Source organism: Lampris incognitus, chromosome 1 (assembly GCF_029633865.1).
Source record: "Lampris incognitus isolate fLamInc1 chromosome 1, fLamInc1.hap2, whole genome shotgun sequence".
In the NCBI taxonomy this organism is placed as follows: Eukaryota; Metazoa; Chordata; class Actinopteri; order Lampriformes; family Lampridae; genus Lampris; species Lampris incognitus.
The window spans coordinates 34,082,421-34,095,341 of NC_079211.1; the positions used below are offsets into that span (position 1 = coordinate 34,082,421).

The window sequence follows — 12,921 nt, forward strand, 5'->3', positions numbered from 1 at the left end:
CATCCACCATTACGTGCACCACCGTGGAACCAATCAGAAGTGATGCTAAGATGCATGGGTACAAATCGGTGCAAAGACGACAGGAATTACTACATCACTACGCCCATCTTCTATGTCAATGCTGCTCCTCATTTAGGACACTTGTATTCCGCCGTGATAGCTGACTGCTTATACACGTACAAGCGCCTTCAGGGCTTCAACGCAAAGTTTTCTACAGGTAAATCGCAACTTATACAAATGCAGGCCATTGGATGAATGATGCATATTGGCCATTGCAGTGTTAATTATTGGTCATCTGAAAAGTGTTATGACAAACGGTGCTTTTGCGTTTCTTCCACTGTGTTTTAAACCACCCTAAGAGCTTCTGTTCACTTTAAAACACGTGGTCATGATGTAGTAATAATGATAATAATCGTATAATAAACTTTAAATAGCACCTTTCATACATGGAACTGCAGCTCAAAGTGCTTTACATTAGAAAGCAAATAAAGAAAATCACAAGCAGGAAAATAGTCAGGTAAGCGCTATAGAATGTAAATTAAAAACAATTTGCACACATGAAATGATGAAAGCAAATATTACAATAAAAAGATAAATCTGATAAATACTAAAAAGTACATCAAAGACGGTTGAATCAATTCATCTGAATGCAACGTTTATTGACAGATATGGTTCATCACTCAATTAAGTGACATATTCAGTATAAACTGACTGTAGGTATCCCCCCCACCCCTTATAAACAATACAGTACAATACAGTTGCAAACTTTGACAAACTGGGTGCTTGTCAAAGCCAGGAAGACGCCCACCCAAACAGTGCAGCAGCCAATCGAAGAGAGGAGAAGGACAACAGCTGCCTAAGCACTGTAAACCAGTGCTGATTCCGTATGTGGCATGTGTCGGAAAAGCTGAGACGTGTATTTTCCAAACACCATGTCTCATTTGCTTTCAAACCCCAAAACACACTGTGCCGAGAGTTGGTCCACCCCAAGGATTGGGTCCCCTGACACAAACAGAGCAATATAGTGTATGCTGTTAAGTGCCAGGAGGATTGCCGTGACTTATACATTGGGGAAACTAAACAGATGCAGGCCAAGAGAATGGCACAACACAGGAGAGATAACACGTCAGACCAGGACTCCATAGTCTACATAGTCTACACCCATCTACAGGCCAGTGGCCACTCTTTCAAGGATGGGAATGTGCACATCCTTGATAGAGAGGAACACTGGTTTGAACGGGTAGTCAAAGAGGCCATCTATGTTAAGAGGGAACGACCATCCCTAAACTGGGGTGGGGAGTGGGGAGGGTAAGAGTACATCTGTCACCATCTTACAATGCGGTGATTGCAAACATTCCCAAATCCTCTGTGAATAGTACACATGGCCATCGAAACCCTAGTTAATGGTCACACCCATATTTGCACATGAAACTGGTTGTTGGTTTCGGTCGTTATGTAACTTTATTGTACTGTATTGTACTGTATTGTTTATAAGGGTGGGGATACCTGCAGTCAGTTTAGACTGAAGGTGTCACTTAGTTGAGTGATGAAACATATCTATCAGTAAACATTGTATCCAGATGAACTGATTCAACCTTCTTTGATTTTCTTACCTGCGTTAAGACAAAAAGTACATTAACATGATCTCCTGTGTTTTAGGCACGGATGAACACGGGCTGAAAATCCAACAGGCTGCTGATGCTGCTGGCAAAGATCCCCTGAGCTTCTGCACCAGTGTGTCAGAGAGATTCGAACTTCTCTTCAGGAGCTGTAACATCGCATACACTGATTACATAAGAACCACAGAGCAAAGACACCAACATGCCGTGGAGCATTTCTGGATGGTGCTTAAGAACAAAGGACTCATCTATAAGGGTAGTTATGAGGGCTGGTACTCCATGCAGGATGAAAGCTTCCTCACATCCTCACAGGTGGGCAATGCTTTAGACTCAACTGGGAAGGAGGTCAAGGTCTCCCTGGAGAGCGGCCACAAGGTAAACAATGGTAGATTCTAGCACAACATATGTGAATATGAATGTGATCCGAATCTAAAATAGTCATAACAGGCAAATAGGCATGTTTATGCTATCAAATGTATTCATGACATTTTAAAATGCCTTTCCCATGCAGTTCCCACCGTTACTTCATCCCCTGTTAACAAAAAAAAAATGTCCCTGCTCCAACCAAACCAAATCTTATTTAAAATATGTTGCAGGTGGAGTGGGTGAAAGAAGAGAATTATATGTTTCGTCTGGCAGACTTCCGGTCTCAGCTTCTAGACTGGCTGAGGGGAAACCCCCAGGCCCTCCAGCCTGAGCGTTTCTACAAACAAGTTATACATTTTCTTCAGGAGGACCTCCCGGACCTCTCAGTATCCCGCCAGAGAAGCCGTCTTCAGTGGGGCATCCCAGTCCCTGATGACCCTGAACAAACCATCTACGTGTGGTTAGATGCGCTTGTCAACTACCTTACAGTAGCGGGTTATCCGGACAAACATGACCAGTGGTGGAATGCCGTTCACCATGTTGTAGGAAAGGACATCTTAAAATTTCATGCTGTTTATTGGCCATCTTTTCTTTTAGGGGCAGGGTTGCCACTGCCGCAGACAATACATGTGCACTCTCATTGGACAGTTGGGGGCAAGAAGATGTCTAAGAGTCTGGGAAATGTTGTAGATCCCCTTGAGCAGTCAAATAGGTTCACAATTGATGGCATTAGGTACTTTCTGTTACGTCAGGGTGTCCCAGACTCTGACTGCGATTACAACAATGACAAAGTGGTCAAACTGCTTAATGCAGAGCTCGCTGACTCTCTGGGTGGGCTTCTGAATCGCTGTACGGCATCCTCTCTCAATCCGGCGCAGGTGTACCCCTACTTCTGCCGTGAATTGTTCCCCAGTGAGCAGATTGGTGGGTTTAGGGGCAGGGCTGTGGCTGAAGACTACCACTTGCTCGAAGCTGTGAAAGGTCTTCCATCTGTGGCGAAGCAGCACTATGAGAGCATGAACGTTTACAAAGCTTTGGAAGCCATCGGTGGCTGCGTGAGGCAGACCAATGGGTTTGTTCAGCGCCACAAACCTTGGAAGTTGGATAGAGGGGACAGTGAAGACCAGCGCTGGTTGGACACCATCATTCATGTGTCTTTCGAGTGCTTAAGGATGTACGGCACAATCCTCCAGCCTGTAGTGCCAGAGATATCGGACAAGCTTCTGTCTAGACTGGGGGTGCTACCAGGTGAAAGGAGCTGGGCTGCTCTCCTCTTCTTGCCAAGTTACCAGGGACAGCACTGTCCCTTTGTAGGGAGACCACTAGGTCCTGATACTGGAGTGCTTTTTAGTCGTCTGGAGAGTCCAAATGCAGATAAAGGAAAGACAAAAAAAACTAAAAATGTTATAAAACTGACATGATTGTTTTACATTTTCTTTTGCTCTGATTGTTTTAACAAATAAAGCCATTGAATTCTGCCAATAGAATTTTTTTCCCCAGACTATATGATGACAAAGTGGTATTTGTTCATAATAGAGCTGGCAAAAATACAATTTTATATCCCCCTAGCCCCCTGTTGTAGGCTCTGAGCCTGCCTCACAAAAGGAAATAGTTTTTCAAACATTTTGTTGCAGACAGTAATATCTCACTGAAAGAAAGAATATGTTCAAAGAAATATACTACCTGCATTAAAGAAACAAGTGTGGTACTTTTAGTTGTAGTGGTGGGAGTTCAGTCTTTGTAAGCAGCATACAGTACCTTGCAAAAGTATTCAACCCCCTTGGTAGTCATCACTAATTTCTGCATTATAAAAGATACTGCGGGAGTATGGGGTACCGGGGCAGTTGCTACAAGCCATCCGGTCCTTGTATAACCAAAGTGAGAGCTGTGTCCATATTCTCAGCACAAAGTCAAACACGTTTTCGGTGGGTGTCGGACTCCGCCAAGGTTGTCCCTTGTCTCCGATTCTGTGTGTGATATTCATGGACAGGATCTCAAGGCACAGCCAAGGTGAGGAGTGTGTCCGTTTTGGGAACCTCAGAATTGCATCTCTGCTCTTCGCAGATGATGTGGTTTTGTTGGCTTCAGCAGAACGCGACCTCCAGCACACACTGGGGCGGTTTGCAGCTGAGTGTGAAATGGCTGGGATGAGAGTCAGCACCTCCAAGTCTGAGGCCATGATTCTCTACCGGAAAATGCTAGATTACTGACTTCGGGTTGGGATGAGTTGTTGCCTCAAGTGAAGGAGTTCAAGTATTTCGGGGTCTTGTTCACGAGTGAGGGTAGGATGGAGCAGGAGATTGACAGGCAGATTGGTGCAGCATCAGCAGTAATGCGGATGTTGTACCGGACCATTGTGAAGAAGGAGCTGAGCCGGAAGGCAAAGCTCTCAATTTACCAGTCAATCTTCGTTCCAACCCTCACTTATGGTCATGAGCTTTGGGTAGTGACCGAAAGGGTGAGATCGTGGATGCAAGTGGCTGAAATAAGTTTTCTCCATAGGGTGTCTGGGCTCAGCCTTAGAGATAGGGTGAGGAGCTCGGACATCCGGAGGGAGCTTGGAGGAGAGCCGCTGCTCCTTCACGTCGAAAGGAGCCAGTTGAGGTGGTTCAGGCATCTGATTAGGATGCCTCCTGGGTGCCTTCCTTTGGAGGTTTACCAGGCACAGCCAACTGGGAGGAGACCCCGGGGTAGATCCACAACTCGCTGGAGGGACTACATGTCCAATCTGGCCTGGGAATGCCTTGGGATCCCCCATGAGGAGCTGAAGGGTGTTGCTGGGGAGAGGGATGTCTGGAGTGCCCTACTTAGCTTGATGCCACCGTGACCCGACCCCGGAGAAGCGGCTGATGATGAATGAATGAATGAAAAAGATACATATTTGTTCTTGAACAATATTATTTTTGTGAACCCATAAGCTCTAACAGCATGTTCCCAAAGCAAAAAGTTATGTTTTGCTGACTTTTTATTAATAAATTAAAAACGAAAATATAGTGCTTGCATAAGTATTCAAACCCTTGTTGCTCTGAAAGTTCCAAATTTACAATAATGACAAATTATTCTCAAAACAAACTCAATTGACCCTTCGCTAAGCCCCGCCCCCTTGGTTACTGTTGCTACGCCTGGCAAGCTATCGTCCGCCCGTGAAATTTAAACATGGCGTTTACTGTCATGTTGGTGACAGATATTCCAGGTGAATTGACATCCAATCTCTGGAAAAGCAAGGAGATATCAGAGAGAAGTAGACAGAAAGGCTTGCAATATGCATTTGAAAGCTACAGCCATGATATAATTTGTCAGCGTGTGAATGAAGGGGGAATTAAAATCGAGGCTAAAGCCTACAGGTCCCAATAAGACCCAGGCACCCACGTCTTAACTATTCACGTTAAGGACAAGGAGATAAATGAACAACAATGCTCGTGTACAGCAGGGTAAGACAATATAGATAGTTGTATTTTAAGCTGACATTTAGTTATGAGTCCATATAGCCTACTAGCTAGCTTTCAGATCTAGCCAACATTAGGCTATGTTTTAGCTAGCCAGGGTAGCCAGCTGGATCAGGGGAGCTCACATGCACTTTCCCGTTTGTTTAAAGTGCACCAGGATATTGCTCACACATCGTGGGCTTGATCCATACACTGGATCTTATAAAGGCAAGAACAGAAGAGTCAGCTAAGTCCTGCACAAGTTTGCCACAACAATGGCACAAATCAAGAGGTGGTAAAATAAAGGCTGTGCCCGTATCATCAGTGGTGGTCGCAAAGGCTAGACAGGATCGAAAGCGGAGACCAGTTGACTGTCACGTTAGCTAACCTAGCTAGCTCGGCTAGCTAACGTTAGCAAGCTTACCTTGGAGCAAACAAATGTGTTTTTGTTTATCCTCGATGGATTCAGCTGTGAGTGACGTCTTCCACATTGCTTGATCCACATTCGACATTTTTCCTCTTGTGTTTTACGCTTAGGAAAAGCCCAAAATACGACCCCACCCTCCAAAATTTTAGGATATCTGCTGTCTGATTTGCAGGTACCATAAGCGCACCGCTTCCGCATTTCCTCGATAGCTTGCCAGGCCTCCCCTGCTTAGTAACGGTTACTAACGTAGGATTGGACAGTGGCTGTTCTAGGGCGGGGCTTAGCGAAGGGTCAATTGGACATAATTAGTGTGCACCTGTAAGATATTAAAGTAACGGTCTTGTTTATGGGTATAAAAAGCACTCTGTAAAGTTCATTAGCTGGGTGTGAATGCCATCAGAAAATGAAGACAAAGGATCATAATACTGAAGTAAGAGACAAAGTGATTAAAATGCAGAAGGCGGGAAAGGGATACAGAACAATATCCTAGTGTTTGGATGTCCCACGGAACATTGTTGGATCCACTGTCAGAAAGTGGAAGCTGTATCACACCACCCAGATGCTTTGTAGGACAGGCCGTCCTTCAAAGCTAAGTGTCCGAGCAAGATGTGGGCTGGTGAGGAAAGCCACAGATAATCCTGCAATCACTTTGAAGGAGCTCCAGAGGTCAGTGGCTGAAACTGGAGTAAATGTGCATGAGTCAACCATATCATGGGCTCTCCATAAATCTGGCCTGTATGGGAAGATGGCAAGAAAGAAGCTGTTGCTCAAAACTATGTATATAAAAGCATGCTTGGAATTTGCTACCAAGCATAAGAGAGACCCAGTTAGGATGTGGGTAAATGTTTTGTGATCAGATGAAACGAAAGTTGAGCTTTTTAGCCCAAACTCAAAGCGTAATGTGTGGTGCAAACTTAACACTGCTCATGCCCTAAAAACATCCTTACTACAGTGAAGCTATGGGGTTGCTTTTCATCTGCAGGCACTGGGAGCCTTGTTAAAATTGAGGGAAGAATGGATGGAGCTAAATATTGAAGCCTGTTGCAGTCTGCCATAAAAGCGAAGCTTGGGAGAAGGTTCACCTTCCAGCAGGACAATTATCTTATATATACACACACACACACACACACACACACACACACACAAAGTAAGGAAATTTGTGTTTGGTAGATTTCTTTGTTGTAACAATGCTTCTTGGCAATAAATCTAATGCCGTTGGAAAGCCTGTTTATTTCCCTTTTAAATGGTGCCACATTTGTAAGGAACACGCATTTGTGGGATGAGCAGCAGAGCTGAGTATGTGTGTTGCGCCCATGAAAAATTTGCCAAATCTTCTCTGCCAATGCCAAACAGCTTATTTTGCTGTTGCTGTTGACTTTTGTTTTGAGCTTCTGGTACCCCAGGTGCTGACAATCAGCTGCCTGATATAAGATTTATTGCCAAGAAGCATTGTTACAACAAAGAACTAATCTACCAAACACAAATTTCCTTACTTTTTGTGCTAAGTTTTTATATATATTTCTGATTTTTCCCTTTTTCTCCCAATTTAGTGGCCAATCGATCCCTATTTTAGTTCAAACTCCCACCCACGTACTGCATGCGTTCGCCAACTGCACCTCTCCGGCCGGCAGTCTTGAAGGGCGAGGCGAATCCAGGCCGAACGACTGCTTTTTCCGACACACCCAGAGACGCATTCATGTGACGAACACAGGCCGACTCCGGCCCCCTCCCGAAGACAGCGTTGCCAATTATTGCGGTTTCATCGAATCCGGCCATAGTCGGATCTGACGAGACCTGGGCGCAAACCCCGGTCCCCAGTGGGCAACTGCATCGACACAAAGCCGATGCTTAGGCCGCTACACCACCGAAGACCCAGGACAATGATCTTAAGCACAAAGCTAAAGCAACAATGGCATGGCTCAGCGAGAAAAAGGTGAATGGTTTGGAGTGGCCAAGTCAAAGTGCGGACCTCAACCCCATTGAAAATCTGGCACAGACTGAAAATCGCAGTCAAGAGGCACCATCCCACCAACCTGCAAGACCTGTACAAATTCTGCCAAGAAAAATGGGCAAATATTACTCCAGAAGAATGTCCAAAGCTTGTACATACTTACCTCAAGAGAGTCATGGCTGTTAATACAGCAAAAGGGTACTCTACAAAGTATTGATATGTGGGTGTTGAATACGTATGCAAGCACTATAGTTTAGTTTTCAATTTATTTACAAAACGTCAGTGAAACAACTTATTTTGGCTCTGGGAACATGCTGTTAGAGCTTATGGGTTCACAAAAATAATATTGTTCAGGAAAATATGTCTGAACATCTTTTATAATCCAGAAAATTGGTGACGACTGTCAAGGGGGTTGAATACTTTTGCAAGGCACTGTATAATTGGTTAAGTGTTTATATTGAGCTTCCTGCATCTATTACTTCTGAAAGGACAGAGGTAGTCTTTCATAAACAGACTTCATTATAAAAAAAAATTATATCTGACAGAGAAACCTAGCTGCTGTTCTAAAGGCAAATTTGCCCATAATACTCTTGGTGCAATCATATTGTGTAACACTTCAGTTGTATAATTAGTGGCTCGTGGTGGATTTCTGGCTAGATTTATGCCTAGAAAAGCTTTACACAGAGCTCTTAAACTGGATTTATGTACTTGTCAGTGTTTAGAAGAACATTCTTTAACACTGGATAATTATCTCCGCCAGGCGGTAGCCTGAAGGGGATATTGTTTTTGTATGTGCATCTGTCTGCAGCTAATCTCGCATACTACTGGGCCTATCAGCCTAAAATGTTTTGAGCACAGTTATGACTGTATGATTAAGAACCCCTTGTGGTTGCGGTGATTCAAAACCTTTGAAAAACGTTTGTTCTTGGCACCGCCGCTCCTTCTCTTCATTCACTCTCTAGCTCACTCGACCAACACTGCTCTCGGTATCTCCCAATCTGAGTCAACCATAGATGTGGCGCATGGTTGACTCAGATCGGCAGTAACAGTTTCAAAACATTATCAATTCAGGTATGAGTCTTGAAAATAAACGAGAAGTCGATCGTGTTTCGCAAGTCAGCAAAAATCATTCAATCTATTCAGATATGAGTCTTGAAAATAAACGAGAAGTCGATCGTGTTTCGCAAGTCAGCAAAAATCATTCAGAGCTGAGCTCATCCCAGGAGAACTGGAGGAACACTGGATGAACCAAAATTAATAACCGTTTACACACACGCATGCACAACTCACAACTACGGTTGACTCAGATCGGGCAGCGATATGATCAAAAGTTATTAAAAGAACTTTGGTAATCCAAAAAATGCAAAAGTTATAAAGGAGCAACTTCCTTGAGGTTGCAGTCAAAATAGGAATTCTTGTCGCTTCCCAATCTAAGTCAATCATAGTTCCTATTAGACTTGGTCGCATTTGTGCGAGGGTCCGCCTAGGAGGCTGTGCATCCACAGACTGACAGGCAAATGTTTTTATTAGGTGGGTTTTTTTTTTAGCTTAGGCCCTGCATATTAAAAACTTTTTTCCATATTTCACATTCAATCGACTTGGGCACTGTCCAAGTCTTATAATGGCAGGAAAATAAGTAGTTTTTCTGTTTGTGTATGTGTGTGTATCTGTCCGCTGCTAATCTTGCATATACTGCTTGCCTGTCAGCCTAATGATTTTTGTGCACAGCTATGACTTTATGACCAAGGACCTCTCATGGTTACAGTCGTTCTAAACCTTTGAAAAACCTCTTTTATATTCCAATTGAGTACTAACTCCTCAGCTGGTTTTTCACCGAAATCTGAGCACCGGAGAAGGGGATACGCCTGGTGGTGATCCGCACACTACTGAGTGCACTCTTCTAGATTGAGAATGAGTTGCCAACCAGTATGTCAGGGTTAAGAAAGCTGCAAAGCACAAGGGTGATATAATGTTGACCATCAAGTGAGAAAATGGGGAACATCCTCGAAATAAAGTTGTTTTTTGGGAGCGAAATGTTGGGCCATCAAAGACTCCCTAAGAGCAGAATTCTTTGACTCCATTGATTACAATACTCCACTGAACATTTCATGAGAGAATTAAGACTAAATGCAACCAACACAAATACAAGACATAAAAACAGACATGAGTTTTTAATGAGAAATACATGAAACTGAAAAATTGTACAAATTGAAATAAAATTAAAAAAAAACTGCATTATTCTTATAATTTCTGGTACTTTTTTTTCTTCTTTTTTTTTACATAGTTTTCCATTATACTCCACAATGTGTTTATCTTCACAAGACAATCCCTCCTTAATTACATGACTTAAATGGAAATATTCCCTCAAAATGGTGCCTCAGTGGTCATGTTGGGGTTTGGCTTTGTCCATTTGGTTGTCCTTGGTGCCTTGAACACTCTCTTCTCTTTTAAGAGCCTACACCTCTACAGACAGGGAGTAAATGGCGCTGGACACATTCATCTGCCTGTCTACAGATTGGGGACACTCCTGCACACTACAATATACAAGCACTATCAATAATATGAGTTGGTGCTCTGTCCAGGTTGTGTATCTGGGGAAAAAAAAGAAGACAAAGCTTGTTATACATCAAGGCAAAGTAACAGCTGTGCCCATGTGCACACACAAACATACCAAAATGTGCTTAGACCAAATAAAATAAGTGTGTGGTCTTACTTGAAAGCTGCTGTTGGAGCTGTCTGACTAGAGCTGCAGTCTGCTGTTGCTGTTGAGTTTGCTGCATACCCTGTCGTGGGAACTGAAATAAAGGCACACATAATGAGTCATTTGAAAGGACTATAATGCAAAGCATATATTATTACCTGATTATAAAATTGTCATTAAAAAAAAATCAAGCACTGTACAATTTGACATACTGTCGACATACTGTCCCTTCGCTGTCCCTCATGCACATCAAGTGCTTGTCTTAGGCAATGCTTAATGCATGCTGACATCCTACCCTGTCACATCTGTGATATAGATGATGTGATAAACGATTAATTCCTGCAGAGCACTTCTTTTTCCCTGTCCCCCTCCACAAGGAGGCCACAGTATGAGGCTGGCTGCAGAATAGCACCATTGAAGCTGCTGGGCCTTAGATTTGAAGAAACTTTTCCTGACGTGGGGTCTTGAACTTGGGTCTAAGATTAAAAAGATACCCTACCAACTCTCGACTGTCATATCCAGATAACCCATGATCAACCTCACCACCCTAACTATCATCATCCTTCTGCATTCTTGACAAGGCTAATGTGAGTCAACGTAAATGGAGTAAACTGTACCATTGGTTGCTGTGGGGGCAGTGGCTGCATCCCCAGGGCCTGGTTCTGTGCCTGGGCAGGGGGCTGGGCTGTTGCTACCGGCTGCTGCTGCTGCTGCTGCTGAACCTGTTGCTGGGGTGTGACCTGCTGGGATTGAACTTGCTGTTGTTGTTGTTGTTGTTGTTGTTGTTGTTGTTGTTGTTGCTGCTGCTGCTGTTGCTGTTGTTGAACTTGTTGAGCCTGCTGTTGTTTGTTTGACATAAGTGCAAAACAAAGTTTAAAGGTTATATAAATCCTAGATCATTTTAGTGAGTTTGCTGATATCTACAGGTTAATAACCATGTAAAGGTTAAAACATGCCAGGCTGGTCTTGGTAGCCCGATGTAAGCGTAGCAGGATAAACACAACTGCAAATAATAAAATGAATAATGGGTCTATTGGATTTAGGTGTGCCAAAGAACCAGCATTGTGGTAGTACTATTGACAATTGTTAGTGTTAGCTCCGTCTGTCTGTCTGTCTGTCTGTCTGTCTGTCTGTCTGTCTGTCTGTCTGTCTCAGTGCTAATATGTGTGCTAGCACACCTAAATGGGGAAATCACTGAGGAAGAGGGGACCTTGAGATCTTCTGCCTGCCCTGCATTCTTAGTTCATGACTAAAGGAATGTGGTGATCACACTTTGTTACAGATTCTGTCTAAAATGATTATAACGATGTCTATAATAATGCCTTTAAATATTATGTGCACAGGAATGAATGCCCCCACCGACACAGAAGCTGGGGAAGGGGAGAAATCCCATATTAAACAGGCCTTGGTTAAGTGTGGTCATCCTAACTGGGTGTTTGTCAAAGCCAGGAAGACGCCCAAACAGTGCACCAGCCAATCGAAGAGAGGAGAAGGCCAACAGCTGCCCAAGTGTAAACCAGTGCTGATTCTGTTTGTGGTGGGAGTGTCAGAAAAGCTGAGATGCGTATTTTTCAAACACCGTGTCTCAGTTGCTTTCAAACCCCAAAACACGCTGTCCCAGAAGTTGGTCCACCCCAAGGATCGGGTCCCCTGGCACAAATAGAGCAATATAGTGTACACTGTTAAGTGCCAGGAGGACTTCCGTGACTTATATATACATTGGGGAAACTAAACAGACGCTGGCCAAGAGAATGGCACAACACGGGAGCGCCAACACATCAGGCCAGGAGTCCACAGTCTACACCATCTACAGGCCAGTGGCCACTCTTTCAAGGATGAGGATGTGCACATCCTTGATAGGGAGGAACGCTGGTTTGAACGGGGAGTCAAAGAGGCCAAATATGTGAAGAGGGAATGACCATCCCTGAACGGGGTGGGGGGTGGGGTGGGGTGTAAGAGAACTACTGTCGCCATCTTAGAATGCTGTGATTGAAAACATTCCCAAATCCTCTGTGAATAGTACTCATGGCCATTGAAACTCTAGTTAATGGTGACACCCGTATTTGCATATGAAACTGGTCACTGGTTTTGGTCGTTATGCAACTGTATTGTTTATAAGGGTGGGGATACCTGCAGTCAGTTTAGACTGAAGAGGTCACTTAGTTGAGTGATAAAACGTATCTGTAAATAAACACTGTATCAGATGAACTGATTCAACCTTCTTTGAAAGGCATGAATACTTTGTTTATTCGCTCTGGTCTATTTTCTATGCATTTTAACTTGTTTTCATTTTTAACTTGGTTTTGATTTGTGTTTGAACTGCTTTTTCTGTAGCTTTTACTTGAGGTTATTTTTTTTCCCTGTGGATTTTCTCCCCAATTGTATCTGGCCAATTACCCCTCTTGCGAGCCGTGCTGGTCGCTGTTCCACCC

The 12,921-nt window shown here is 43.7% G+C and overlaps 2 protein-coding genes across 2 annotated transcripts in view; one reads left to right on the forward strand and one right to left on the reverse strand.

The window, feature by feature from the left end:
* Positions 1-54: 54 nt before the first annotated feature.
* Positions 55-3,606, forward strand: mars2 (methionyl-tRNA synthetase 2, mitochondrial). The gene is made up of 3 exons (XM_056277434.1): positions 55-217; positions 1,660-1,994; positions 2,216-3,606. Exons 1-3 carry the CDS (start codon positions 55-57, stop codon positions 3,404-3,406), a joined length of 1,689 nt encoding a protein of 562 aa, XP_056133409.1. The 3' UTR covers positions 3,407-3,606.
* A 6,340-nt stretch (positions 3,607-9,946) lies between these two features.
* The window catches only part of med12 (mediator complex subunit 12), a 57,929-nt gene continuing 54,954 nt past the window's right edge, over positions 9,947-12,921 (reverse strand). The window contains exons 41-43 of the mRNA XM_056275110.1: positions 11,107-11,328; positions 10,502-10,583; positions 9,947-10,379 (exon numbers count right to left, since the gene is read on the reverse strand). Of these exons, the coding sequence (XP_056131085.1) occupies positions 10,342-10,379; positions 10,502-10,583; positions 11,107-11,328 (342 nt within the window). The 3' untranslated portion in view covers positions 9,947-10,341. The remainder of the gene's footprint in view (positions 10,380-10,501; positions 10,584-11,106; positions 11,329-12,921) is intronic.

Bases quoted from the DNA above. Each gene is read 5' to 3' on its own strand.
- mars2 (XM_056277434.1), top strand. From the start codon at position 55: ATGGGTACAAATCGGTGCAAAGACGACAGGAATTACTACATCACTACG. The intron at 218-1,659 runs GTAAATCGCAAC...CCTGTGTTTTAG, and splicing joins CAACGCAAAGTTTTCTACAG to GCACGGATGAACACGGGCTG. The intron at 1,995-2,215 runs GTAAACAATGGT...AATATGTTGCAG, and splicing joins CCCTGGAGAGCGGCCACAAG to GTGGAGTGGGTGAAAGAAGA.